The following is a 25985-nucleotide window of genomic DNA, read 5'->3' as shown; positions in this document are numbered from 1 at the left end:
AAGTCTTGAGACAGTTTGATCTACCGAAAGAGACTGAGCTAGTAAAAACAAAGAAAAGACTAATTTGCCAGTTAAAATGTGTTTCAATAATATTTAAAATATTGACTGATAACCAAACTATTATTCAGTGATACAATTACGTAAAACGTAATTAGTTCTGAAAGACATTTAAGTATAACGGATATTGAAATTTTGTTTAATGAAAAACCTATTTAAATATGAATAATTGTCTCAAAGGTATTTGTATGTTGCTTGCTAATCATTGACTCTGTCACTTTTCATGTTACAGTTGGATATGTTGCAAAAGAGTATTGTCACCCATACAACCATGATTTTGACCCTAGTAAAAAGTTAAATTTTCATTATATTTTATTTTTCCGATTGATAACCATACTTACATATCATGTGTATGTTAAACCAGATAGACAGAAATATTTAGCTTGGATTGTCTTGAAAGAATAATTAGTTTTTATTACACTGAGATCAGCAGTCATAGAGAAGTTAATGCTTTTAAACACACTACTTATATTTGTTGATTTTAAGGTCAGAATACTTACACCAAAGAGAAGGAGACATACTGCTAAGGAATTATACGACATTTTATTGTTTGGTATTCACACTGAGTCAAACTACACCAGTACATACAACTTGAGAATAATTTATTTTCACTATCAACATAACAAGACATATTTTAGTTAATATTCTGTAGAGGTTAGTAGTTGTGCTACATACACAATCACAGCACTAGTACTTTATAGAGTTTTCACGGCGCCCAACTAGACCACATTTTACATTATAGATATTGGCATTTTAGGAAATATACTCCATAGAGTAATTCTGAAAATACTTATAGAATTTTTGATCACCCAACGGTGGCACACCCTTTTGAAATTTTGGTCGCTCATCCTTGGAGCTGTCTGAAAAATAACAGAAGAAAAGGGAAAATTCTGAAAACACTTCAGAATTTTTGGCGCACAACGTGTAAGCCAACGTTAGGGACTATTTTATGATTTTTTTTTTTGAACAACTCAAGACACTTTGAAAAATACAGACAGTAATTTTATTTTGTCAAGATGACAGACACAGGTAGGAAGTCATATTTTTTGAGAGGTAGCAATGACACTTCTGACTCTAGTCCTGAACGAGAACCTAGAGAAGTAGTACCAGAACAGCACATCGAGACTACTGGTATGGAGTCACAGCAGGAAATGGAGTTGGGTCATTCGCCGCCGACACCAACTGTTACCCTAGATGCACTGTTCCAGTTCATGAAGGAGGAGAAACTAGAACGGGAACGGGAGAAACAAGAACGGGAGCGTAAAGAACAGGAGGAGAAACGAGAACGGGAACGGGAGAAACAAGAACGGGAGCGTATAGAACAGGAGGAGAAGTTAGAAAGGGAACAAAAGGAGCGAGAAAACGCCGAAAGACTAGACAATTTAGTGCAAGTCTTAAATAACACTTTAGGCAGGATTGCAGATGAAACAGCAGAAATCAGGCATGACTTAACTGAAACACAGCACGAGATGCAACAGAAGTTTTCCAGTGTACACACTCGTATTGAAGGTGTAGAAATATTCAGTAAACGCACTGACGATAAAGTAGTACACTTAAGCGAGCGTCTAACAGGAAGGTTAGATATGGTAGAGGCGAAAATAGGGGAAATAGAAAGAGAATCCAGACACATCGCAACATTCTCGCCCCAACTAGCGACTCACCACACTAGCGAATGTAATACCGACAAGGAAGACACGCCGGTAAACAAATCGATAACGATAGAAGCCGAGCGAAATCCCGCGAATATTAGTACTGCAATTATGTCAGCAGATCCGGTACTTACACTACACCACCCTTCTAAGAAATGGTTGGATGACGTTCCAACATATTCAGGGAAAAGTAATGAAAACCCTCGAAGATTCTTAAATCAGTTTGGAGAATATTGCCACACATTTAAGTTAACAGACGCAGAAAAATTGAAATGCGTTAGCCACTGCTTGAAAAACACGGCATATTATTGGTGGGAGTTGGCGAAAGATTCGGTACACGCATACGAATCGTTTCAGAAAGCTTTCATATCCCAATTTTGGAATACTCGTATCCAAAGCAATTTGCGAATACAGTTGCATTCTGAAAAGTTCGAAAATCGTAAATTTCAAAATTTAGAGGCGCATATCAGCGATATGTACGAGAGAACTCGTTATCTTGATTGCCGTATGGAAGACGAAGAGTTTATTGCCATGATAATTTCGCAATTACCACTCAATTATCAATTACAACTTAGTGGACGGCAATACAGTAATATTGTAGATTTCAAGGAACAACTGTTAACGTATGAACGACTCGTTAAGCTCGATAAAACGGTAACGCACAAAGAAACTAACGAGCGCAAGAACACGAACCAACAGACACCGTTATACAATAACTGGCGTAACCGAAATGAAGGGCAGAACAGCGGACACAAACAACCTCAAATTCACACACTGAACGTTGAAAACTGCGGAAGTAATTGGTATCACAATAGATATCGAGGTCAGCGATATGGTAACGGATTTTATAAACCACAGTACTATCGTCGTAGAAACGAGAAGCGACAAGACAGACGCGAAAATGAATCACAGTGGGAGAATAAACGTCAGGAGGGGACAGTTAATTTCAGAGAGAATTCAGGCGAAAATCGAACAACGAAAGAACGATCGGCAAATTACAATAATCATTCCGGAGGTCAGTACAGCATAAATGCACAAACGTTTGTACCGTCTGCAAAAGGGAACAGCTTTAGCACCACCATTCACGACGCGCGACAAGGAGAAAGAAATTCATATTCTATAGCGCCAAGTCACGAGCAAAGCAACACGGAATGGCCGCGCATGCAATCTAGCAGACGCTCAGATACAAACCAAGGAGGTAATAACACATTTTTGATTTCACCGAATGCAAATAATGGATTTGCTAATTTGTCACAAGAGCAAATTAGAGGATTTAAGGACAGTGCGGTAAACTAATTAGGGATGGCGAAAACCCGCTCCGCACGTCAGTCCCTAATTGTAAGTTAGACGGGGCTAGTATAAAATTGGATCCCGACGCAAATGACAAGAATAATTGTCGAAGCATACACACCATTATGTTCAAAGAAAACGAGCGTGAATTTTTACTCAGCGAGCCCACAGAAACCGAAGTTCAAGCGAAACAAGCACTATGTCCGGAGATATCGTTAACTTTAAACGGAGTTAAAGTGCCTGTACTATTAGACAGCGGCGCAGAGATATCCTGCATCAGCGAAGACTGCGTAGCCATGATAGAGAGCACCGGAATATCATTACCGAGAATGCCAGTACCAAGTTTAAAGATTCTAGGGGTTACATCAAGGGCTAGTCCCATCATTAATCGTCAGACCTTATTGGAAGTAGAAGGTTTAGGTAGCACCAAGTACATTAATGTATTAATCGTAAAAGGATTGGCTAAACCAGTAATTTTCGGTGTAGACTTTCTAACTAGCCATAAAATAATTTTGAATTTTGCAGGTTGGATGGTAACTGCTATGGATGACACAGAAAATACGAAAACTACTGAAAATTGGGAAGTTTCGGAAAAATGCATTGCAATCATTCATAAGGAAACTTCGTGTATTAATAGTGACATAAATTTGATGGCGACCGGAGCTGATTTAATAGAAGCTGTAAAGGGAATTACCATGGTAAATGAAACCGGTAGAAATAATCTTCTTCATGTCTTAAGAAATTTTCAAAATATATTTTCCGAAAAACCTGGGTTAAACAAATTATATACAGCTAGTATTCAGGTCATACCCGGTGAACCATTCCATAAAAAGTCGTATCCCATCCCGGCGAAATATTTGAAAGAGGCTGAAGAATATCTAGACTTAATGTTGGAATGGAATGTAATAAAGCGAGCGCCTAGCCCATTCACGAATGCGATACTCTGTGTGCGAAAGAAAGACGGAACAGTACGTTTATGCCTTGACGCGAGGGAGATCAACAAAATTACTGTTCGAGATCGGGAAAGTCCGAGACCAACGAATGATATTCTGCGATTATATCAGGGTGTCAAGTTTCTAACCACACTTGATTTGTCGGCAGGGTACTGGCAAATACCCTTAGAAGAAAGATCTAGACAGTACACATCATTCCTATTCAAGAACTCGCAGTATGTGTTCCAAGTCATGCCGTTCGGCTTATGTAATGCGGTAGCTGAGTTTACTCGTTGTCTGGACGAAACGCTAGGATCTGAGTGCAAAGGATTCGCGCGAGCATATGTCGACGACATTTTGATTACATCGTCATCATTCGAAGAACACCTGGAGCATATCGGCATTGTCCTAACGAAACTACGTGACGCAGGAATGACGGTGAAACTGCGAATATCCGTATTTTGCCGACAAGAGTTAACATTTCTAGGGCATATTCTGACACCGACCGGAATTCATACCGATCCTGAAAAATTGAACAGTATTTCCAACTTCCCTACACCAAAGAATGTTAAACAACTACGTACATTCCTGGGAGTTATCGGGTTTTACCGAAATTACAGCGACAAGATAGCCAAGATCGCAGTCCCATTGTTTGATCTACTCAAGAAGGACAAGCTGTGGAAATGGGAAGCAGAACAGCGGGAAGCTTTTGAAGAACTCAAGAAGGTCTTTCTCGAAGAACGAGTCATCTATCATCCCATGTTAGGTCGGGAATTTCTACTATACACAGACGCATCTGATTATGCCTTAGGGGCGAAGCTCGCGCAAATGGACGATGAGGGAGTAGAACGTACCGTAGCGATGGCGAGTAGAACATTGAATTCGGCAGAGCGAAATTACACGGTCACGGAGAAAGAGACACTAGCAATAATATGGGCTCTGCAGAAGTTTCGAGACCTGCTTCTGGGAGAACATATAAAGCTAATGACTGACCATCAAGCCCTGATGTGTCTAAAAGCAGGCAAAATTTTTGGTAGCAGGCTGACACGATGGTGCTTGCTGATGCAAGAGTTTGACTTGGAAATATGCCACATTAAAGGGAAAGAGAATGTAGTCGCCGATTACCTAAGTCGAATACCCGATGTATTGAATGATGAATTGACACCGAGGAAGAACTCCAAGGAATTTTTGGTAGCTAATCTTGTGACACAACAACTTAAAGATAACGCAACAATCAAGAATGTTTTGACCAGATAGCTCAACTGCAACAGGAAGATGAATTCTGCAAGGTCATAATAGATAAATTGAAGGGTTCAGAGGTTCCAACTAGGTTAGAGGAGAGATACTGCATGTCGGAGGGAGTATTGTTCAATCATAGCAAGGGAAAAGCCAGATTTGAAGAGCCATGGAAGCCGGTAATACCGAAGCGAAACATCAACTCGATTATTTGGGAGGTTCATAGGAATTGCGGGCATATTGGTTCAAAGAAGCTGACACAGTCATTGAGTAGGCAGCTATACTCTCCGAATCTGCACAAGTCAGTCGCCGCCATTACTCGATCGTGCGACTTGTGTCAGAAAGCGAAACATGCCCAACAAAATCTCGAAGGTGAGTTTAAACCTATCCTTCCGGAGAGACCACTGCAGTTGGTATCAGTGGATGTATTGGGACCATTACCTAGATCAACAGCCGGGGTGAAATATGTGTTCGTGATGGTAGATTTATTTACAAAATACACCAAGTTGTATCCCATAGTCAATGCCACCAGCAAGATAGTATTCCAGAAAGTTAAACAGTTTATCGCGGAAGTGGGTCGACCGGAGAAAATTATTTCAGATCATGCCACACAATTCATGAGTCAAGTTTGGCAAGAAGGACTCAGAAAACTGCAAATCGTACCCACCACGTCTTCGGTGAGACACCCGCAGAGTAATCCTGTGGAGAGACAAATGCGCACACTTGGTAATATGTTGCGGACATTCTGCCACGATACACAGCAGAACTGGATGAGTAAATTAACGTTCATTGAATGCATTTTGAATAATACTGTACACAGTTCTACCATGGTTACTCCATATGAAGCGTTAACAGGAAAAAGATCATTGATAATACCGTCATCGTTACTACCGAGACATCACGATGAAGCTCTGGCCGCAGAAGATAAAGAATTAGTCGAGATACAGAAGGAAACTGAAGAGTTGGTCGCAGCCAAGTTGACATCCACGGCGGATCTTCGGAGAAAATACCAGAAAGATTCCAGCAAGATGAGTTTTAACTGTGGAGATTTAGTACTCAAGAGAACGAATCCAGTAAGCCAATTTTGGAAGTACGTTACTAAGAAGCTATTTCTACTCTTCGATGGACCATATATGATCACGAAGATTATTAGAAGTAACTGTTACGAACTGTCTGACATTAAAACGAAACAAGTAATAGGACACTATAATATAACGCAGTTGAGGAAATATTACACTCCTGTAGAATAGTATACACTGTTACACATATGTCCGTTTGAAGACATATATCGGTGACAATACTCTATGTTTGCAAGTAAGTATGTAAATAAGGTCAATAATATAAAATGTAAATTTTCTGCAAATAATTAGAATATAGATGAGATGTTTGTATGATGAGAAATGGTCCTAAGACCTATATCAGAGTATAGTTCGTTAGTCACATTTCTGAAGGGGACTATTCTATAGAGGTATTTGAGAAGCCCTCAATAGAAATGAATTTTATGTTTATTATTTTACTTCTTACCTCTATGACTTTGTCTTAGTCCTGTTATGAATTATATTTACCAGTATTGTATCTCTATGGTCAGGTCAATTTGGTTTTACTCTTTAAGTATTTTCATGTTTTATCTAAGTAATAATTTTATGAAATGTCTTTGCAAACATTTGTTAAACGGCGACGAATAGGAAATGAGCTTACACCTTTTAATATTGTTTTTGGGTCATTACTGAGGAAAGAGTATATGTGATTGGACGCTCGACTGCGCATATATTTTATTTAAAGAATTTAGTATTTCCAGTGTGATTTCGGAGAGTGTTCAATAGAGAAAGCTTTGACTGTTTGAAACAAATTGGAACTTGAGTTTCTGTTCTACTATCATGGGAGAAGGATTAGAGAGAAAGAGCTCCGTGATTTAGTCATAAATGAATGTAAGAATATCACGTAAAACATTGGTACGACGACTGAATAGCTAGAATCTACGTAAAATTGATGATTTTATAATAAATACCGGAACTACACAATGAAGAAGAGGTAGTTACCGATGTTCGAAGCTCTACTAAAGAATCGACGACGACGATAAGTTTTGACTAACAGCATAAATAGAACTGGATCAACGACGAATTAAGAAGAAAAGAAGAAAAGGACTATCAATCTTCGAGATGGAAGGAGTTCGACAGCGGTAGACGGCATCGTAGACGGTGTACCGGAGGACATCATCCTTCTAGACGACTCCAGGTGACCGACGCCAGTCCTGCTGGAGTACCAGCAGCACGAGAGGAGGTGCATCGAGACGGAGACCCAACCAGCGACATCGGAGGAGAGTGAGATCTAACCAGCAACATCGGAGGAGAGACAGGGGTTCGGAGAGGTTTTCCACAGCCTCTTGGTATTGTAACGACGCGACGAGGTTTGTTTGCCCCATCCCCGAATTAACAAGAACAGCGAGAAGTTACCTGTCCTATTTTAATGGCAAGATATCTTAAACTATGATGTTTACGATCAAGACCTAATTTGAAACTCGCAAAAACAACTTAATACTACTTAACTACGTAAAGACTTGTAGCTTGTACATACTGGACCTGGTTAACTGACATTGATCAGTAATATGTACGATATCAAAGTTAAAATCTGTTAAAGTCATTAATTGTCTTGAATGTTTAAAGAATAGTCCCAGGTCCAGAAGTCTTGAGACAGTTTGATCTACCGAAAGAGACTGAGCTAGTAAAAACAAAGAAAAGACTAATTTGCCAGTTAAAATGTGTTTCAATAATATTTAAAATATTGACTGATAACCAAACTATTATTCAGTGATACAATTACGTAAAACGTAATTAGTTCTGAAAGACATTTAAGTATAACGGATATTGAAATTTTGTTTAATGAAAAACCTATTTAAATATGAATAATTGTCTCAAAGGTATTTGTATGTTGCTTGCTAATCATTGACTCTGTCACTTTTCATGTTACAGTTGGATATGTTGCAAAAGAGTATTGTCACCCATACAACCATGATTTTGACCCTAGTAAAAAGTTAAATTTTCATTATATTTTATTTTTCCGATTGATAACCATACTTACATATCATGTGTATGTTAAACCAGATAGACAGAAATATTTAGCTTGGATTGTCTTGAAAGAATAATTAGTTTTTATTACACTGAGATCAGCAGTCATAGAGAAGTTAATGCTTTTAAACACACTACTTATATTTGTTGATTTTAAGGTCAGAATACTTACACCAAAGAGAAGGAGACATACTGCTAAGGAATTATACGACATTTTATTGTTTGGTATTCACACTGAGTCAAACTACACCAGTACATACAACTTGAGAATAATTTATTTTCACTATCAACATAACAAGACATATTTTAGTTAATATTCTGTAGAGGTTAGTAGTTGTGCTACATACACAATCACAGCACTAGTACTTTATAGAGTTTTCACGGCGCCCAACTAGACCACATTTTACATTATAGATATTGGCATTTTAGGAAATATACTCCATAGAGTAATTCTGAAAATACTTATAGAATTTTTGATCACCCAACGGTGGCACACCCTTTTGAAATTTTGGTCGCTCATCCTTGGAGCTGTCTGAAAAATAACAGAAGAAAAGGGAAAATTCTGAAAACACTTCAAGAGTTTAATGGATTACAGAACTGAAATATTTTAGGTTTAACTTAAATGCTACTGGCTACTCCATGATATGGTTTGCATTTCTTTCATAGAAACTCATTTTTTGTTGCTTGACTGTCGAAATACTTACAAATTTAAGAAATTTGAAATGCCAGGTTAAGTTAAATAATATTTTCTGAATTAAATTCTAATCCAGTTCTCTGAAGTAGCTCATAGCATTACAGTTAAACCTATAAGGTTTTAGTCCTGTTTTCCAGTTGGTACAGCCCAAAAATGTTAAAAATGTAACTTTGGCAGCTAATTGAGCAAAAAACTATGCTTTTGTCTATAGTTTTAATTTCGTGAAAGTGTAGGAGTTGATCTATAATTACTGTAAATATAGAAAAATGAACTGAAATTTATTTGGCTTGAACAACTGCAGGACACAAACTACTGCGTCCACATCCACACAGCCACACAGGCAGGAGGAAGCGGTGTGACCTCACAGACCAATCATAATAAGGCTTTCTCATACAAGGACACAAAATCACATAACATACATTGTCTAGGCATTTTGCAAAAAAAATTAACATACAAAACACTAAAGTTCTGTATGATTAGTTGGTGCAAAAATGTGCTTCCCGTGAGAGTGAACACCGGCCAGTTTTCCCATCGGAAGAATCTGTACAGAAAGCACCAGAATATCTCGGCAGCTGAAAAATGTCCAGAAACTTGGCGCCCCATGTCGTGCACCTGTCTCTCGTTCTTTAAGCTTATCTAACTAAATAGCAAAATGTTGATTCAAACTTCTCCAGCAGAATGAGCCATTAAATATTTTTACTGAAAATAATTAGAATAGGTATTTTGTTGTTATGAAGTTAAAACAGCACCGTTTTATCATTTCCAAAGTATTGCCTTTTATCTTGTAGGATATCGTAATACATCTTGTAATGGGGATTGGTTTCTGCCACTTTGCATTATTAAATTTTTCGCTAAAATGTATGTTTTGAGTTATCAAAAATTTTGGCATGACAGGGCATTATTAATCTTTTCCCAAGTTATAATACTTGGTTATGGTTCAATACTTGCCAACCGCTCCGATCCATAACTGCCGGTGGGCAGCTGCAGCCAGCACAAAGATCACACCAGTCTGCGAATGTCCTCTTCAACAAGTGCTCACAGCTAGTTCCTTTGCCTTGTCGAACCTTCCACCGTAAAATATGCAATCAGGTCTTAAGATTGAGGATGGTGGTGTCTCATCTCTCATATTCTGAGGTTGCAGTGTCATGTTTCATGAGATCACATGCATCCTCTACCTGCACGTAGGTCGCGTGTGTGCCGGCGAAGGGGCGAAACGGCAGGCGTGAGCTTTGCGGTGGTTGCTTGCAGGGCATGAAGGCGTCGACGGCGGAGTACTGGCTGCTCAAGGAGGTGTCCTACATGGAGGACTTTGGGCAGGAGGTGTTCCAGAACAGGGCTGGAGGCGAGGCGGGCAGCCCCGGCCTGGGAGTCGGCCCCCACGGGGTCGTGCTGTACCACGCCGACCACGCCAAGCAGAGGTGTGTCCCTGTGCTCTGCGGTCCGCCCGAGTGATTCTGCTAGTCTCGAACATCCTTCACAAACTCCACTATAAAATTAATCCAATTAATATAAAGTGTTCTTGGTGTTTTACGGCTTTCATAGATAAAAAGTTCAAACCTAAGCCTTTTAATATTATTCATGCATTTTTGAACAACCACTGCATCAAAATTTCACTGTATCATTTAGAGAAACAATTGTTGTCACCTTAAATTAACATGCTTCATTATTAATAAAATCATTGACGTGGATCATTCTCAAAACAAAACAAGTTAAATGTCTCTCATAGTTTCTATGTCTGTAGTACGTAGTTGTCTTCATTTTCCTTTCTAAGATTTTTTTTATAGCTCCGTGCCACAGCTTCTTTAAAAAATTTTAGTGATATATAACTAGTATGCCTGTACAAAAATTCAGAATTTCAAATATAAAAACAAATAATTTATTAATTGTTTTCAATTTGATTTTAAATAGAAATCAAAATAGCAATTTTTTTTAATACTAATTGTAGGGTAGCTGTTTCATATCACCACACATAACAATCAAAATTGAGGTTAAGAGCTATTGTTATACATAAAAAATGTATAGGTACATCACCTTTTCAATATATTTATGGGCCTAATATAACAACACAAGAGTTATTCAACATTTGCACAGTGAACAGCAAAACTACCGAAATTTTTTTTGACAAGTTCAAAACAAGGCAAGCAAACAATAAGCTGTTGGTTATTTCTAAATAAATAAATAAATAAATAAATAAATAAATAAATAAATAAATAAATAAAAAAATCCATTAAAATTTTGCTAACTTATTTCATTTTTTTAGTTGTGTTTAAGTATTTAAAACCATTGATGGGAAATAACAAACACATGCAAGTTGTTATTTGTTAATAAAACCAATGGAAAAAAATATAAATTTACCTGCTCTCATTATTAAAATTCAATATCCGTATTCAGGATATTTTGATGTTTGTATTCAGATTTGATAAGAACTAAACTACTGATACTCGCACAGGCATAGTAACTAGTTATAAGGATGATTGGTAGAAATGTGTAAAGTTAGTGAGACAAAAAAAGAAAAGAAAAGTAATTACATTTTAAAAAAAAGTTTGAGGACTGAGGATTGAAATTATTTTTGCGTAAGCAGTGACGAATTGTTGTTATTTCATAAGCGTAGTTCTTGTGCTCTGATGCTTTGGTATTTGGTTGGTTTTGCATTTATGTGAGGTTCTGGGAAAGTACAGGAAGCACAGTTTCCCACAGGAATGCGTCAGACGCCAAGGATTGCTGAGTGGGTGTTGCACGGAGCGATGCCCGGCCTGTGGTGTCGCCACGGTGATGTTGCAGCAGCATCGCGTACACTGCGATCCAGAGCGCGGCCTCGTGCCGGCGCATGTTCCACCTGGTGTACCTGGAGTCTGACGGGGAGGAGCGGGTGTTCAGCCTGAAGCTGGACACGTGCCAGGCTGCGAGCGGCCTGTACCGCGCCATCACGGAGAAGCACGCCTTCTACAGCTGCGAGACCGTGCGCAGCGCCGTCACCACTCAGTTCATACGCGATCTCAAGGTCGGTCTAGCTCTCTCTCTCTTTCTCTTTCTCTTTCTCTCCCCCCCCCCCCTCCCCCCATGGGTGAAATCTTGGTGAGAAGGGGGGGGGGGGTGGTTATAAATTTAATTTGACAACCAGTGAGTTGCATTGCACTCTTTGGCTATCTGAGAACAATCCTTTGTCTCTGGAGCGTTGGCAATTTTTACCCGCAATGTGCCATACACGTCTGTAAGCTCAAAGCCGTTAGCCCCTCTCTTCCTAAAAAGTGTGGGGGGCTGCGACAGATGGGTAGATAGCAAGCACCTGCTCCCCACAGCTGCCTCACCCGTTGCTACGGGTAACTAAGCCGAGGAGCGGCAAAGCTGGCTGAGCTCTCCCGACCGGCCTCTACTATTCCCTGCCTATCCCCTCTACTATCAGGCTGGCAAAGGGGGCAGGGCACTACTGCTGCCTGGATTCCTGGAAGTGGCCGGCGATTCCTGGAGTTGCTCCCTCCGTCACTCCCAGGCCTTCAGGGCTGCGGTACAAAAAGGCCAGCCCTTAGCCCAGAAAACCAGTTGGTGTCCGAGAGGCACCACCGCAGCCGAGCCCAGCTCATCGCACCTCTTCAAGCAGCTGAGTTCTAGACCCACAGCACTACCAGGAGTTGATGCCTGCTCGCCCGCGACGGAGTCCCTCGGAGGAGGTGATGACCAAGTTCGGCAAGGGAGTCGCGAACCAGAGGAGTGCGATTCTTGCTTACCTAGGACCTAACTGTCTATAGGCTGAAGGCAGATTTGAGCCAGTGTTGACGACCCCTAAGTATTAGGAGGTGATATATCTTAGGTCAGATTGTAAGGGAAGGCCGTCCCTTACTCCTGCACATCTACCGACAGTAAATTGGGATCCGAAACATCTCGCATACACACGGGGAACCTACACAACTGTTTCCAGTCCCGTCTGCATCAACCCCAGGGAGGAAGATGCCACCCAGAAGCAGCCCTAGCAACCAGGAGCTCGTGAGTAACCCGCGTCTGTCGATGCCATTATCCTAAAGAGGCGGGGGTAAGAAGACCCTTCTGTCCAAGCCAAGTGCTTGTGCCCTTCCCCCCCCCCCCCCTCCCCCTCCCAAGCCACATCCTATCCCAGTAGAGGAGGACTTGCCCACGAGGCCTTGGGTTCACGCCAAGGTCCAAGACCGTGCTGCAGTCAAGAGGAGGCTCCCAGCCGGTCTGCTTTGTTTTCCCTGGCACCCATCAGGCTCATACTAACCCTGGCCCCCACCAAGGCAAACCAGCATCTAGCACCTGGGTCTCGAGGACTGCCGGGGATAGCGGCATCTGTCACTGGGGGTACTCCCCTGAGCTCGTCAGGCCCATCCCTTCTACCCCACCTAGGGTGGGCTGGGACCAACCAAGTGCAACCTATTAGGCAGTTATCAAGTATAAGGTGTGCCTAAGGTAGGCCTACTCATCGCAGGAAGCATTACACAATGTGACAGTTGGTAGTTTACAGTTGATCAGTGTGTACAGGTCACAAACTTGCGCCCAGCTGTCACGACAATTGTTCCTCACACGTAAAGAAAAAACTTGAAAAATATTTCATTGGATGTTGCAAGTAGTTGGGTGGAGAGTTCTGTTAATTATTGTTAATTTTCTCATAACTGATAATGTTTGTGTTTAAATAAAATATTTCCAAATTAATTTTGGTATTTATTCTTTTTCTCACTTTTAATTTACGTACATGTATATTACATGATGTGACTAAGAAAACACTTATTTACACTGCCGATCGCTCCTCATTGCCCTGTGCCTTCACGAAATGATGTTTTCGTTGGACCTTCTGGCCACTGTGTGCCTGCACTGCATGTCTGAGGCTTAATTTATAATTTAATTTCCCACTGGCTCACTTCAAGCACCCTAACATTACCTGTTGCTGCAGTTGCATGCTGTGGTGTCGTGTGCAGGGCACCATCGTGTCCATATTCAACGAGGACACGTCCCTGGGCAAGAAGTACGTGTTCGACATCCGGCGCACGTGCCGCGAGGTGTACGACAACGCAAGGCGCGCCCTGTACCAGCCGGTTAGCGCACCCTTCCCCCCTGCAGAGGCGTTGGGCTCGTCGCCAGAGACCCCCGAGTGCGGCCGTTGCGCTGACGACCAGTGCCAGGTGAGACGCTCGCCACTCGTCACGGGCGGATGAGTAGTTCCGTGTTTTTTAGGAGAGTAAAAAGGCTGAAACGTGTGTTTTCATAGTAATTTTTAGGCATGAAACACCAGGTGCAGATTCTTGAAAGCCCTAGAGGTCCTTGCATTACACCATCATCTTTACTTCTCTGCAATATGATATTCAATCTCAAATCTCATAGTTGCCCTATGAACTGCGCGTCAGTTCCGGACAATCGTGATTACAGGCGTGACCGCAGTAGAAGCACCAGCGAGCGTCACACTTATCATCGTGCCTCACTAGCACAAAAAATGCAACCCTGATGAGGCAAACCCCTCATGTAAAGAGGGCCAGTTAAAAAATTTAACTATACAAGGTCAATTTATAGGTCTTTTAAGTATCAACAACAACTTTATCTCTTTTTTATGCACTATTTTTGTTTTGTGAGCGACAATACAAGTACAAGCAACTAATACCAGCTTTCCTCTGTAGCAATTAGAAAGCATAAATTTACAAATTTAAATTTTGCAAAACAGTATTGGTTTCCCTTAGTGTCAGACCAACCCAATACGTAACGGACCAAAGATAGTCTGCAAGCCATGAGTTGGCTGCCATCGCTTTACCAACTAATGTGAACACTTTGAAAACAACGTCTGACGTTCATTCCTGTTCACAATTCCCCACCTCTTCCTACTGTCAATACCATTCAGAGGAGTGAAGTACATCTGAGGCCAAGCCACCCAGGGGTCCTCATCGAGGTAACCTGGGTGTAGCAAAGAAGAAAAGTTAGTGCTCTTGGTACGCCCTCACGGGTTCAGTTCCAGGAGGTGGAGGAGGAGAGGCCAGGCCGGGCTTTGCCCGTAAATAACTTGTCAACATTTTAGCGCTGGCTTAAGGGTCTTGCGTCCCACAGGGTTTCCCGTCAACCTTGTGGGATGAAGAGCGGACCTATGAAGTGTCGGAGTTGTAGTCTGCTCTAGTATCTGAGTGAAGCTCTCAGCAAGATCCAAAAAGGGCGTGCGATGCGAATATATAGCCTCTCCCGCTTACGGCAACCCATAGCCTTCTCGTGGCGCCAGTGTTTAAACAAATATGGGAAATGCCGGGGGTGCCCACTCCTCAGGCTTCCTCGGTATGTCGGAACGGGAATTCTGGTGGATTAGTAAGCTGTGAGTAGGTGACTACGACTTTCTCCTGCAGAAAGTCCACCGGGGGGTTTTGGACCCCCAAACCCTAGGTGGTGTCTCAAAGCATTGGATTCAACGTGAAGAATCCAGGATGCATATGGAATAGCGAAGGGCGGTAGCGTGGCAGGGTTTCGCTCCCTGTCCGGGCATCCGGGCTCTGTCAAAACTGTAACCTTCGGGCGGTGGATAGTCTAAGGGATGGTAATTAAGGCAATCCTTGGTTTGGTGTTACCATACCTACCCGGGCTCTGGCAAAGCTGTAACCTTCGGGCGGGGGATATGCTGATATTGAAGTACCCAAGGACATCCAAGTCCGGATTAGGGGGTGCTCTCCCGCTATGAGGCTGCCTGGGAAAGCACTATACCTGAAGATGAAGGGTGCCATGGGACTGATCCTTTACTGTGATAGTTCCCTGCTGAGATTTCCTCTAATGGCTCAGGATCAGGATTGGAGTAGGAAACGTGGTGGTAGTGGTCCTCCTATGCTTGGAGAACACTCCGAAGGGTCCCCGCCCTGTTGACGAGTGGAAGTGTTGAGCTACTTAAGCTCGGGTACTAGCCTGCTGAGCTAGTAGAGGTTGGATAGGCCTCAGCTGGATCACGAGTAACTGGGTGACAGAGGGGTCCCAGGGATGTGAGAGGTATGGTTCCGTGTCGTTGCTACTCAGATCCCTCAGAGGGGGCTGGCTCTGTTGGAGGTCTGGGGGTGGACGGCGGAGCTGGGGGTGTTTCGGTGGGGCCGAAGTTGGGATGGGTCTCCTCAACCTCTCGACCTAGCCGGGCGCTCACCAGTAACATGCCGCGATTGGAAATGGCGAATCTATTTCCCGGTTCTAGGAACCGATGTTAGGCTCTGGTAACAGTGTCTGGCATGTAAAAGACCCATCTTTCTCCTAACCAGGATTATGCCCTAATGGGATTACCTGCCTGGGGGAGTATTGATACAAATTTGAGGTGTGAACCTAATGTACATGTCAACATTTTAGCACATGTAGTTTAGTATTCTAACACATTATTGTATGTTGAACATTGGTTTGTGTTGAAGCAGTTTGCTTGGCATTTATTTCAGGAGGATGTAGACTGATTTAAATTTGCATTTGTAATCTTGGCTTTGCGATACATTTTATGGAGACGGAAACTATACTTTCATTGATAGGCTCAAATTTTTTGTAGGCCTGATCACTGTTTAATTAATTTAATTAAATAATAAACATTACTTATTATTTTGTTCTTTGAATGATTTTTAAAAAATCTTAATACTTTTCTTTCAAAAATTAGTTTTTAGGCATTTAGATTATTATTATTATTTTAATGAAGGTTTGGGCTGGAGGGTGAAAGATAGATATCTCCAAAGACATTAGGCCAGACAATATACCTGTGATTTAAGATATTTTTTTTTAGACATACGCCATAGTGAGTTACACTGTAGGTCATAAGAAAAATAAATAATGGACACAAAATGAATATACAAAATAGATGGCAATAACATTTTGCCTTTGTTTACTGTTTATGTTGCTACTGTCTCATCATTGTTAGCATACATTATCCGCCTGTGCTGTAATAATTTTTTGGCTAATTTCTTCAATTTTTTGACATTGGCTGATGATGTCCTAAGCTCGATGTGATCGTTCAGCCACCGGCCACCACTTCTCTCACTCGTACTTCTTCTGAGTGCTACTGTCGTCTCATGTGTATTTGTACACAGCTACAGCGACGTAACATCAGTGTCTTGCTCCCGTAATGATGCCAGAGTAATTAATTGTGAACTTGTTTGTTCTACCCTAAAGTTTTTAGCAGGCAAAAATACAACTTCAAAACAGGCTTTTGTTTTAAATATATTGTATTAAATATTCAGGGACCCAAACAATCCCAAACTATGTCGAACAAATTAGAAGCCGGCCATTAAATATTTAGTTTATTTTAAATGTAATTTTCATTGTATTATTGTCTAGTCAGTCAACTGATTTAAATAAGGGTTTGTATGTGTTTATTTCTTTTCCCCGGTGACACACTTTTTAATGTATGTAATGGCCATCAGACCGGTTGTAAGAGAGCCTATCTGCCTCTATATCGCGCTTGGATTTGTCCAGTCTGTCACCGCTACTGCCCGAGGTAAGGAGCTCCGAGTACCCTGTCATCCTCAACTTTTGCTTTTCTCTGATCAACGTCTATCTGTTACTTTAATTCAAATAAATCGTTTCTTTTAGCCCCAGAAAGTCAGCGTAGGCAACCTCTTGGGCTTTGTGTGTGACAGATGATGCTGTGGTGAATTACGTGTTTACGACGCCGGGCAGCGCTCGAGAGGACTGTACGATGTTGAATGCTGACCCCCGCCCCTTTTTACTTCCGTTGGTGGCGTCCTAACCTCTTTTCTTCTGTTCGTGCCGTGCCATAGCACTGCGCAGCGTGACATCGCAGTGTCGTAGTGTGTTTTGATATCACTGGTGGTCTGTCGTCTGTTCTGTCGTACAAGCAAAAACGTGGTGTCATTTCTTTCGCTGTGGTTCTGAAAAGGGTGACGTTTTAGTGGAGCTCAATGGAGTACACATTTAGTGAGTACACGGACATGCTGCTTGTTTACGGGGAAGCTAGACAAAATGGAAGAGCCGCCCGTCGTCTGTACAAAGAACGATATCCGGGTCGTAGGATTCCAGCTCACGCCATGTTTGCAAGACTTACTCAGCTAATGCGTGATACTGGTACATGTGCCGTCACAAGACCAAATGCTGGTGCTCCACGCAGGGTTCGTACTCCCAGTTTTGAAGAAGATGTACTTCAGAGATTTGAGGAGAGTCCGGATACAAGCACAAGGGCAGAAGGTTCCGATATGGACGCTGACAAAATGGCTGTTTGTCGAGTTCTTCATGAGCAACTCTTGTACCCGTAGCACCTTCAAAAAGTGCAACACATGGGTCCGGCGGACTATCCTCTTCGCATGACCTTTTCTCGATGGTACATTCGAAGAGTATTGAGGAACCCTGAGTTAGCGGTTTTATTCAGCGATGAAGCCAAGTTCACTCAAGATGCTATTCTCAATTCGCACAACAGTCATGTTTGGAATGATGTCAATCCACATGCAACGTGTGTTACAGCTCGCCAGGAACGTTTTTCAGTTAATGTGTGGGCCGGTATTGTTGACGGCGTACTCGTCTGGCCTTTTCTTCCGCCACGACTTACTGGCGCCGGATACCTCAACTTCCTTCAGGACAAACTACCAGGTCTTCTTGAAGAGGTTCCATTGCATGTCCGGTGTGATGTGGTACCAACATGACGGGGCACCACCTCATTTTTCCCTGCAAGTGCGGTAGTATTTAAACCAAAAATTTCCAAACCGATGGATTGAACGAGCGGGCCCTGTCGCATGGCCGCCAAGGTCATCAGACCTAACCCCGTTAGATTTCTTTCTGTGGGGTTACGTAAAAGGGCTTATCTACGCTACGCCAGTAGAAACGGTAGAAGAGCTTACACAGCGAATCATTGAAGCGTTCGAAATCATAAGGTCGACTCCACACATGCTCCAGCGTATCCGTGAAAACATGAATAGCCATTGCCACCTCTGTGTCGCTCAAGGTGGGCGTGTTTTTGAGCCGTTGCTTTAGGCTGTCACGTTGTTAAAACGTATGCAACAATTTCAATGTTGTGAAACAAAGCCGAAGCTGTGATTGATTTCAGAGTGAAATTAAAATCTGTGCCACGATTAAAAAGGTTATTTCTCTACTCGAACGCCCGCACATCCACAACATAACACTCTACAACGGGTTGCCTACGCTGACTCTTTCTAGGGCTACAGGGGCTTAACAATGTGTTTCCGGCAACATGTTTATTGGCAAAAATGGTTGCAAATAATAAGAGCTTTCTACCCTCAAGCATAGTAACATTAATTTTGATACAGCCTGTATATAAATAATTATTTCTTTTTATATATTATTTATAACTTCCACAACTTTACACAGGTTGTTCTATGCTTATTGTGAAAATTACATTTTTGCACATTCTAGTTCTTTGTAATTTTATGATAATAGTTTAGCAAACTATTCAAAGAGTTTTTATCAGTACCCAAATTTTTATACTTAAAATGTTTGTTCCCCAACTTTTGAAACCACTCTTTGGCCCTTGGAAACTAATATCAGGATGACCGGATCAGGATTAAAACCGGCATACCATGGAACACAGGTCCAGTGTCTTACCACTGCATCACCTCGCCCAATTACTGTATTGGCTTAAAGCTCAACTTACAATTAGTAGTGCACTATTTTGTTTTGAACTGAGACAGCATACATATCTAAAGATGACTGTAACCCTGAGGTTCAATTTTAACATGTTCAACAGATGTTATTTTATTGTCTTTCAAATAATAATTCTTTACTCATTGAGTCCTCTAATGCTGAACTCATGGGCACACTGTAGTTTCTGTGGTTGATGCATGTTGTGACCATGTATTAGGTCGAGACATTTCAGCAATTTTGCTTTTATGTTTCATGCCCTAAAAACGCAGTTGAAAACATTATAAAATAAATAAGTGTAAATAACCTTACCAGATACTTAGTGTGGGGAAAATGAAAACATAAATGTTGTCATGATGAACATTATAAACAAATAATAGTTAGGATACTGCTGTGTCCACAAAAACAGTAAATATATTTAGAACAACCATAGTCTGGGCAAATGGGTCTCTTCAACATGACCAAAACCTCAGGGGTACCAACCAGACAGGTTGTGAACCTAGAAACAAGAAGAATAGAAGCGGAAGCCTCGTCTAGATATTGATTGTGCCAAGTCTGCTACAGAATAGTGAAGAATATGCGAGAAGGATTCAGTTGCTTCACAGACATATATTCCTGGAGGTTTTGAGGGGCAGTTTGTGGGAAGTGGGAGGGATTGTAGGGTATATATACTCAGATTTTGAGGAGATTTAGTAGAGAGAATCACAGTGCCAACCATCGAGCAACTGCATTGTGAGAGGGGGAGGGAGGAAGGGTGGGAGAAAGAGAGAGAGAAACAGTAACAGACAGAGACGCAAAGGGAGAGAAAGAGTGATAGAAAGAGTGAATCACAGACTTAATGGAGGTTTGGAGAGTTAAGTATGATAGTTTTGTTTTTTCTGTAATGGCCAGTAGTTTTTCAGTGTTTTGTTTGTTTTTTATGCTGGTTGTAATGTTTAAGTTTTTCTATGGATTTGCTTTGAGTGATCCACCTGTGTTGCAAGCTTACTGTAATGCAGGGCTGTGAAATGATAACAACATTGTTCACTGTAATATTTACTGGGCATCTCTGTGTGCAGTCACACGCAGAGCCTACAGACACACTGTCCCCTCGCGAGCTCTCCTGCTCCCGCTTCACGGCACCCCTCTGTCCGCTACCCTTCAAAACCGGTTTCAATCCTCCCCTGCCTGACCCTCTTCTGCCAGTACAGTCTGTCCATTACCATTATTGATACACAACATCAAACAACCTGTTAAGAAAAAGGTTGCTTATAATGTTGGTTTTCTAGGGTGTAATTTCTGTTTTGTTCTGCACCTTTTGTTCTAACAAATGTTGGTTATTTTGGTGGCAATATTAGTTTCAGGAATATACTTTAGTTCTCCAAAATACCTGAATATTATCTATAAAATTTTATGACTTTTTTAAGGGGTGGCAAAACATCAACAATAAAATAAAGTATTTTTATTTTCATTTTAATTAATTTCTTTGTTTACAAAAATTGTTGCTTTGTGTGTGGGTGGGCGGGTTTGGGCGGGGGTTTGTGTGTTAATATAATTTTTCAGTGTGTGATATATATATATGTGTGTTGTGTGTGTGTGTTGTGTGTGTGTGTGTGTGTGTGTGTGTGTGTGTGTGTATATACATTAAAATGAAAATAAAACTATCTATCTTGTTTATGTTTTGCCAATCCCTAGACTTTTTGTCTTAGGTTATTTTCCTTCTGTTTTGGTATTTACATTCAGGTTAGGCCCCATCTAGGCATGCAAGTCTTATGTTGTGTGTTGAAACTTTGGTAAAAATAGAGTTTTTCTTTCAGTGGGTGTTGGGTTCTGGTGGGACTGGCCTCAACATTAAAGAAAGAAAGACACAGAGTAAATGTGCTGTATAACAGGGAAAACCAAGAAAAATTGTACGATTCCTATTGTGCAGCCACTATGTTTAATTGTGTAACTGAGTTGAATTTACATATTCTGATTAGTTTTTGAGGGATAAAATAGTGCATAGACGGTGTGTAAGTTGATGAAAAGCCATTTTTTAAATAATTTTTTTCTGTGGTAAAATGTTCATTTCTTATTGAAAATAATAATAACCTTTAAGTAAAAAAATGTCAAGCAATGTTTCACTTGGAAGTTGCCAGCATGGCAAAATTCATTTATTTTTTATTTCCCCCCCAACACAGTCGAAGCAGAAGTTGTCGAGCTTCGTGGAGGCGATGTCCTGCCGCATCTGCATGGACCGTGTGATCGACACGGCGTTCTTCCCGTGCGCGCACATGATGACGTGCAGCGACTGCGCAGCCCGCTGCGAGCGGTGCCCCCTGTGCCGCGCCCACATCGACCACTCCTGCCGCATATTCCTGCCGATCGAGGTGCTGAGCTGCGAGGACGGGCCCTGTGCTGCCAAGTAGGGTGAGTCGACCGAGCCACCGTGCCACCAGTAGGTCCGCAAGTTATTTGACTTATCCGACAGCTATTTTACTACTTTCTGGACCGAGGGCCACCTTTAATCTTAAAATCGCACACTTCGCGCCCCGCCGTCGTTTCCAATGATTCGAACAAAGTGACGGGGTCGCAATATTTATATTGGCAACCACATAGCGAGTTATGGGAACATAATAGTTCCTGGTATCGCTGTCACACGCTCCCGGCCGAGCATATGAGGAAACGGCGGGCCTCCCTCCAAGGGGTCATTAGTTCTATTTCTAGCTGCCGTAAAAATTAGCGTCTTGCTACAGGTGCCTTTTTTTTTTTTTTTTTTTTTTTTTTACTAATTCCCAACATAAAAGCTTTTTTTTTTTTATCTAATTTCATAAATAAATGCCTGTTTTTACAGCTAGTTATTTTTAAATGCCATTAATTTGTAAAAAAAAAAAAAAAAAAAAAAAAAGCCACATAACTGCTACATATTCTTGAAACTTTTTTAAATTGTACAAAACGTACCTTTTCCTCGCTTAGAAAGAAACAAGTACACTTTCAGTAGCCTGACTCACCTTATATTCATACTTTGCAGTTTTTATGGAACACACATACATGTATTATTAAATTATTTTAATTTATGTCTGTCATTTAAGACATTAGCACTTAGGTTAATACACAAACACAACATGAAATTTTCTCATCTCGCAGACAAATAGTGTATGGTTGGCTACTAATATGAAAACAAAACAGGCTGCACTCTATTGCATTTTACCTTCGCAGGAGTGTGAAGTCTACCACAGCAGTAGACCTATTGGCCTTTCAAAATCAAATATTCAATGACAGCTTGATACTCAATTTTTCGTTTTCACAAAAACGTGCACATTGACTCATGGAAATGATTGTTAAAAAATAAATGCATGTTTAAAATTGCTGAAATTTCAGTGAGTACATTCCGAAGCATAAACAAACACATTTCCCAATTTTTGTTGACGATAGCTGCCATCTTCATATTCATATTGAGGTCAGAAACTTTTCAGACAACCCTCGTATGTTCCACAGTATTTGCTCAGCCTTATTTTTATCATTTTATGTATACCATGCTACAAGTATTGTGCACATTTAAGTAACGTTTATTGAAGAAAATTGTATATGTGTGTAAAATTTCACAAATGTGTTTTTTTGTTTGTTTTTCAGAAGTGCCCATGCAAAGACTGATATTTTGAAGAGTAAGAACAGAGTGTAGAAGTGAAAGATGGTCATTTGAAATGTGGATGGACTATACTAGTGTTGGAACACTTCTGTGGAAGTTAATGACACTGATTGTGTTTATGGCACAGAATGTTACGTTGTTTGCGTAATGAATTAGTACCTCAGTTTGATGAGAAAGCAATGCTTAGGTCGATCAATGCAATTAATTAAGTAGGTATTATGAAGTAGCTATTTTAGCGTGTGTGTTTTCTGTATGGAAATGTGTAATGATTTGTACTTCTTGTAGTAACACAAATCTGTCAACAAAATATTGGTTTTGTATACTGAGTGGTAGTCCTTATTTGGTAATTTGTGGAAGCACTGAATGTCTTTCTATTATTACAAATTATGTAATTTGAAATGATGGTTCACAATTTTGTGTTTTTGAAGGGGAAAAAATAGTCTATTTAATGCTCAGAATAATAATTGTTCATTATAATAAGTCATACCTATCTTCTTACCGTTTAGTAAAATAGAATTAATGTGTCAAACATTGTTTTTTAAACAGTATGTGTGTGGTAGATGTACAGAGTATTTGGTGCATTCATCTAGCCAGTCTCATTTTAGTACTATACACCCATTTCGTATTTGGTTATATGTGTAATTTGTGTTTTTGTGTAAAAATTTTAAGAGTAAAACATTTTTAACATATAGTATTTGATTATTTTTAGACTGATGACTGTAAAATTCTGAATAGTAAGTTATTTTTTAATTGAAATTACTTAAAGTATTACTCTTGCGGTTTTATGGGGTAATTTAAAATTTTAAAGATAATACATAATAATTTACATGTTATTGTTTGCCATCCCTATTGCCCTAGTCTTGTGAATGGAATATTGTGTGTGCCATGTGTTTGCCAAGAACTTGTAACTGCATACTGTGTTATGGTAGCACATCAAGTGTTCTATGTGTCTTACTGAGTGATTAATAGTTTGTTTCTATAAGTTGTACATTATAAAAAAAGTTCTATACCTGAATAAAGTTTGTTAAATTACAATCAAGTGTGTTTTCCATTTGTTTTATTCACCTGCACATAAGAAAGAGGTAAGACAAAAAGAAAATTTAAAGACATGTTTCTGCCAGGCAAGATATACACAGCATCTCACATGAAAGCAAAATATTGTACTAGGATGTTGGCTTGTAGCCCAGTGCCACCAGCTACATATATGTTTACCGTGCTGCGCTGCACTGGTTGGATTACTGCCTCGGCCCTAGCCCGACTGATTTCTCACTGCCATTTGTGTGGCCTTCATAGGGTGAGAACTGATGTGCAATGCCTCTAGGGGCTCACCTGAGTCGCAGCACACATTTGAACTCTTTCCGTAGCTCTGCAGCCAATCCGGACCAAGTTGCCAGTTTGGTGCACCGTGTCTCGGCGACCAGACTGTTCTGCTCGTGCTGCCTCGCTCTGTTTTCCATCTTTTCGTGGTCATAGCCCTTTGTTTTATTTTCTTGGAACCCCTAGAGTGGGAGGGGTGGCTAAAAGGTAACCCAGAATACAGGGTGTGTAAATTCCAGCCGGTTGTGCAAATATATGTCTGTATCTTGCCCTGCGCAAGCTCTGCCGGGCAGCCAGCCAAATGATCATTTTGCAAGGAGAACACTTGTGCATGTATGCCCTTTACCCTTAAAAGTGGAGTATGTTTGCTTCAAGTGGCAAAAAAAAAAAAAAACTTTTACCTAAGTTGCCCTTACTTGTAAAAATGAAATTTGTATTTCTTGCTTAAAGCTATATTCATACGTATTTGAAACTTTACCTTACTTGAATTTTGAATTTTAAACAAACCTTAGAAATACATAAACCAAAGTTAATTAATTATTTTTAACTTCATGTGAATAATGTTGTGAAATAATAAAATAATGAAAACTTTTACCTGTTTTGTCACATGTCTAACAAAAAACCAAACAAAGATTTGAAAGTGTTTAACAGTGAACTAGCTGTAACTAGCTGTCATTTACAGTAGATATTGTTGGAGTACAAATTTTGATTCTTAGCATTGAGGTGTATTGTAATACAATATATTCTTTTTTTTATCCCATGAACAATTGAACTTTAGTTTCAGGAAACTATCAATGTTTATAAATTAACAAGTGAACATTGTTTAGAGATTTATGAGAAAAATACTGCAGTAAATGTTTGCTAGCCTAAATATTTGGAAAATAAAGTTATTTATTTTATTTAATAGTTTAGTGTGCATGTGTAATATGAATCTAAAAAAAAAAACTGGTTGTACTGTAGGTGTGTTAGCAATTATATTTACTTAAATAAAAAACACTTTTATTTTGTATGAAATTTATTTATAGAAATAAAATAATAAACGGACTGGTGTGATATAAATACGGTTGGTAAAGTATAAATTCAATCAAATTTTAAAATTCAAATAAATACTCAGTGTTAAATAGTAATATAAATATGTGTATAAAATTAATTATTTAATTAAATGAAACAAGATAAATTTTAATAATTAAAATTAATAAATAAGCTGAGTGTTTATTATAATTTACAATGAAAAACTTATACATACATGAACAAAACATCACAAACACTCCCATGAAAACGGCCAGGAGACAACTATAACCTTCCATGGACACTCCCTGTCAGCGAAAATGGAAGCTACCTGACATTGTTATACATGCGGGAACATAACCTCACTTATATAAATACCTACACTTGAAAAATTAATAAACACATTTTTATTACTAATATTCACAATAGAAAAATGTTTTTGATTATATTGACCAGTATTCAGTAGCCTATCTCTTGCTAAAGTATATGATTTAATAAATATATATATAAAATTTTTATTTGAATGTAACCTTTTTTCATTCAATTTTTGTTGCATGCTGTGGGCGCATTGTAATAATTCACTCTCAATTT

General features: G+C 40.1%; 1 protein-coding gene across 2 annotated transcripts in view; it reads left to right on the top strand.

The window, feature by feature from the left end:
- Window positions 1-24104, top strand: part of LOC134533229 (E3 ubiquitin-protein ligase MYLIP) — a 40320-nt gene extending 16216 nt beyond the window's left edge. Inside the window, exons 4-8 of one of the 2 annotated variants that reach the window (XM_063370630.1) lie at window positions 10172-10341; window positions 11705-11924; window positions 13852-14055; window positions 21622-21850; window positions 23054-24104. In XM_063370630.1, the coding sequence (XP_063226700.1) occupies window positions 10172-10341; window positions 11705-11924; window positions 13852-14055; window positions 21622-21849 (822 nt within the window). In that variant the 3' untranslated portion in view covers window position 21850; window positions 23054-24104. The remainder of the gene's footprint in view (window positions 1-10171; window positions 10342-11704; window positions 11925-13851; window positions 14056-21621; window positions 21851-23053) is intronic. The other variant, XM_063370632.1, reaches the window with a different exon arrangement.
- The last annotated feature ends 1881 nt before the right edge of the window (window positions 24105-25985 follow it).

Source organism: Bacillus rossius, chromosome 6 (genome assembly GCF_032445375.1).
Source record: "Bacillus rossius redtenbacheri isolate Brsri chromosome 6, Brsri_v3, whole genome shotgun sequence".
NCBI lineage: Eukaryota > Metazoa > Arthropoda > Insecta > Phasmatodea > Bacillidae > Bacillus > Bacillus rossius.
Note: the sequence above shows the minus strand (reverse complement) of the source record. Positions and strands in the feature narration are given on the sequence as shown.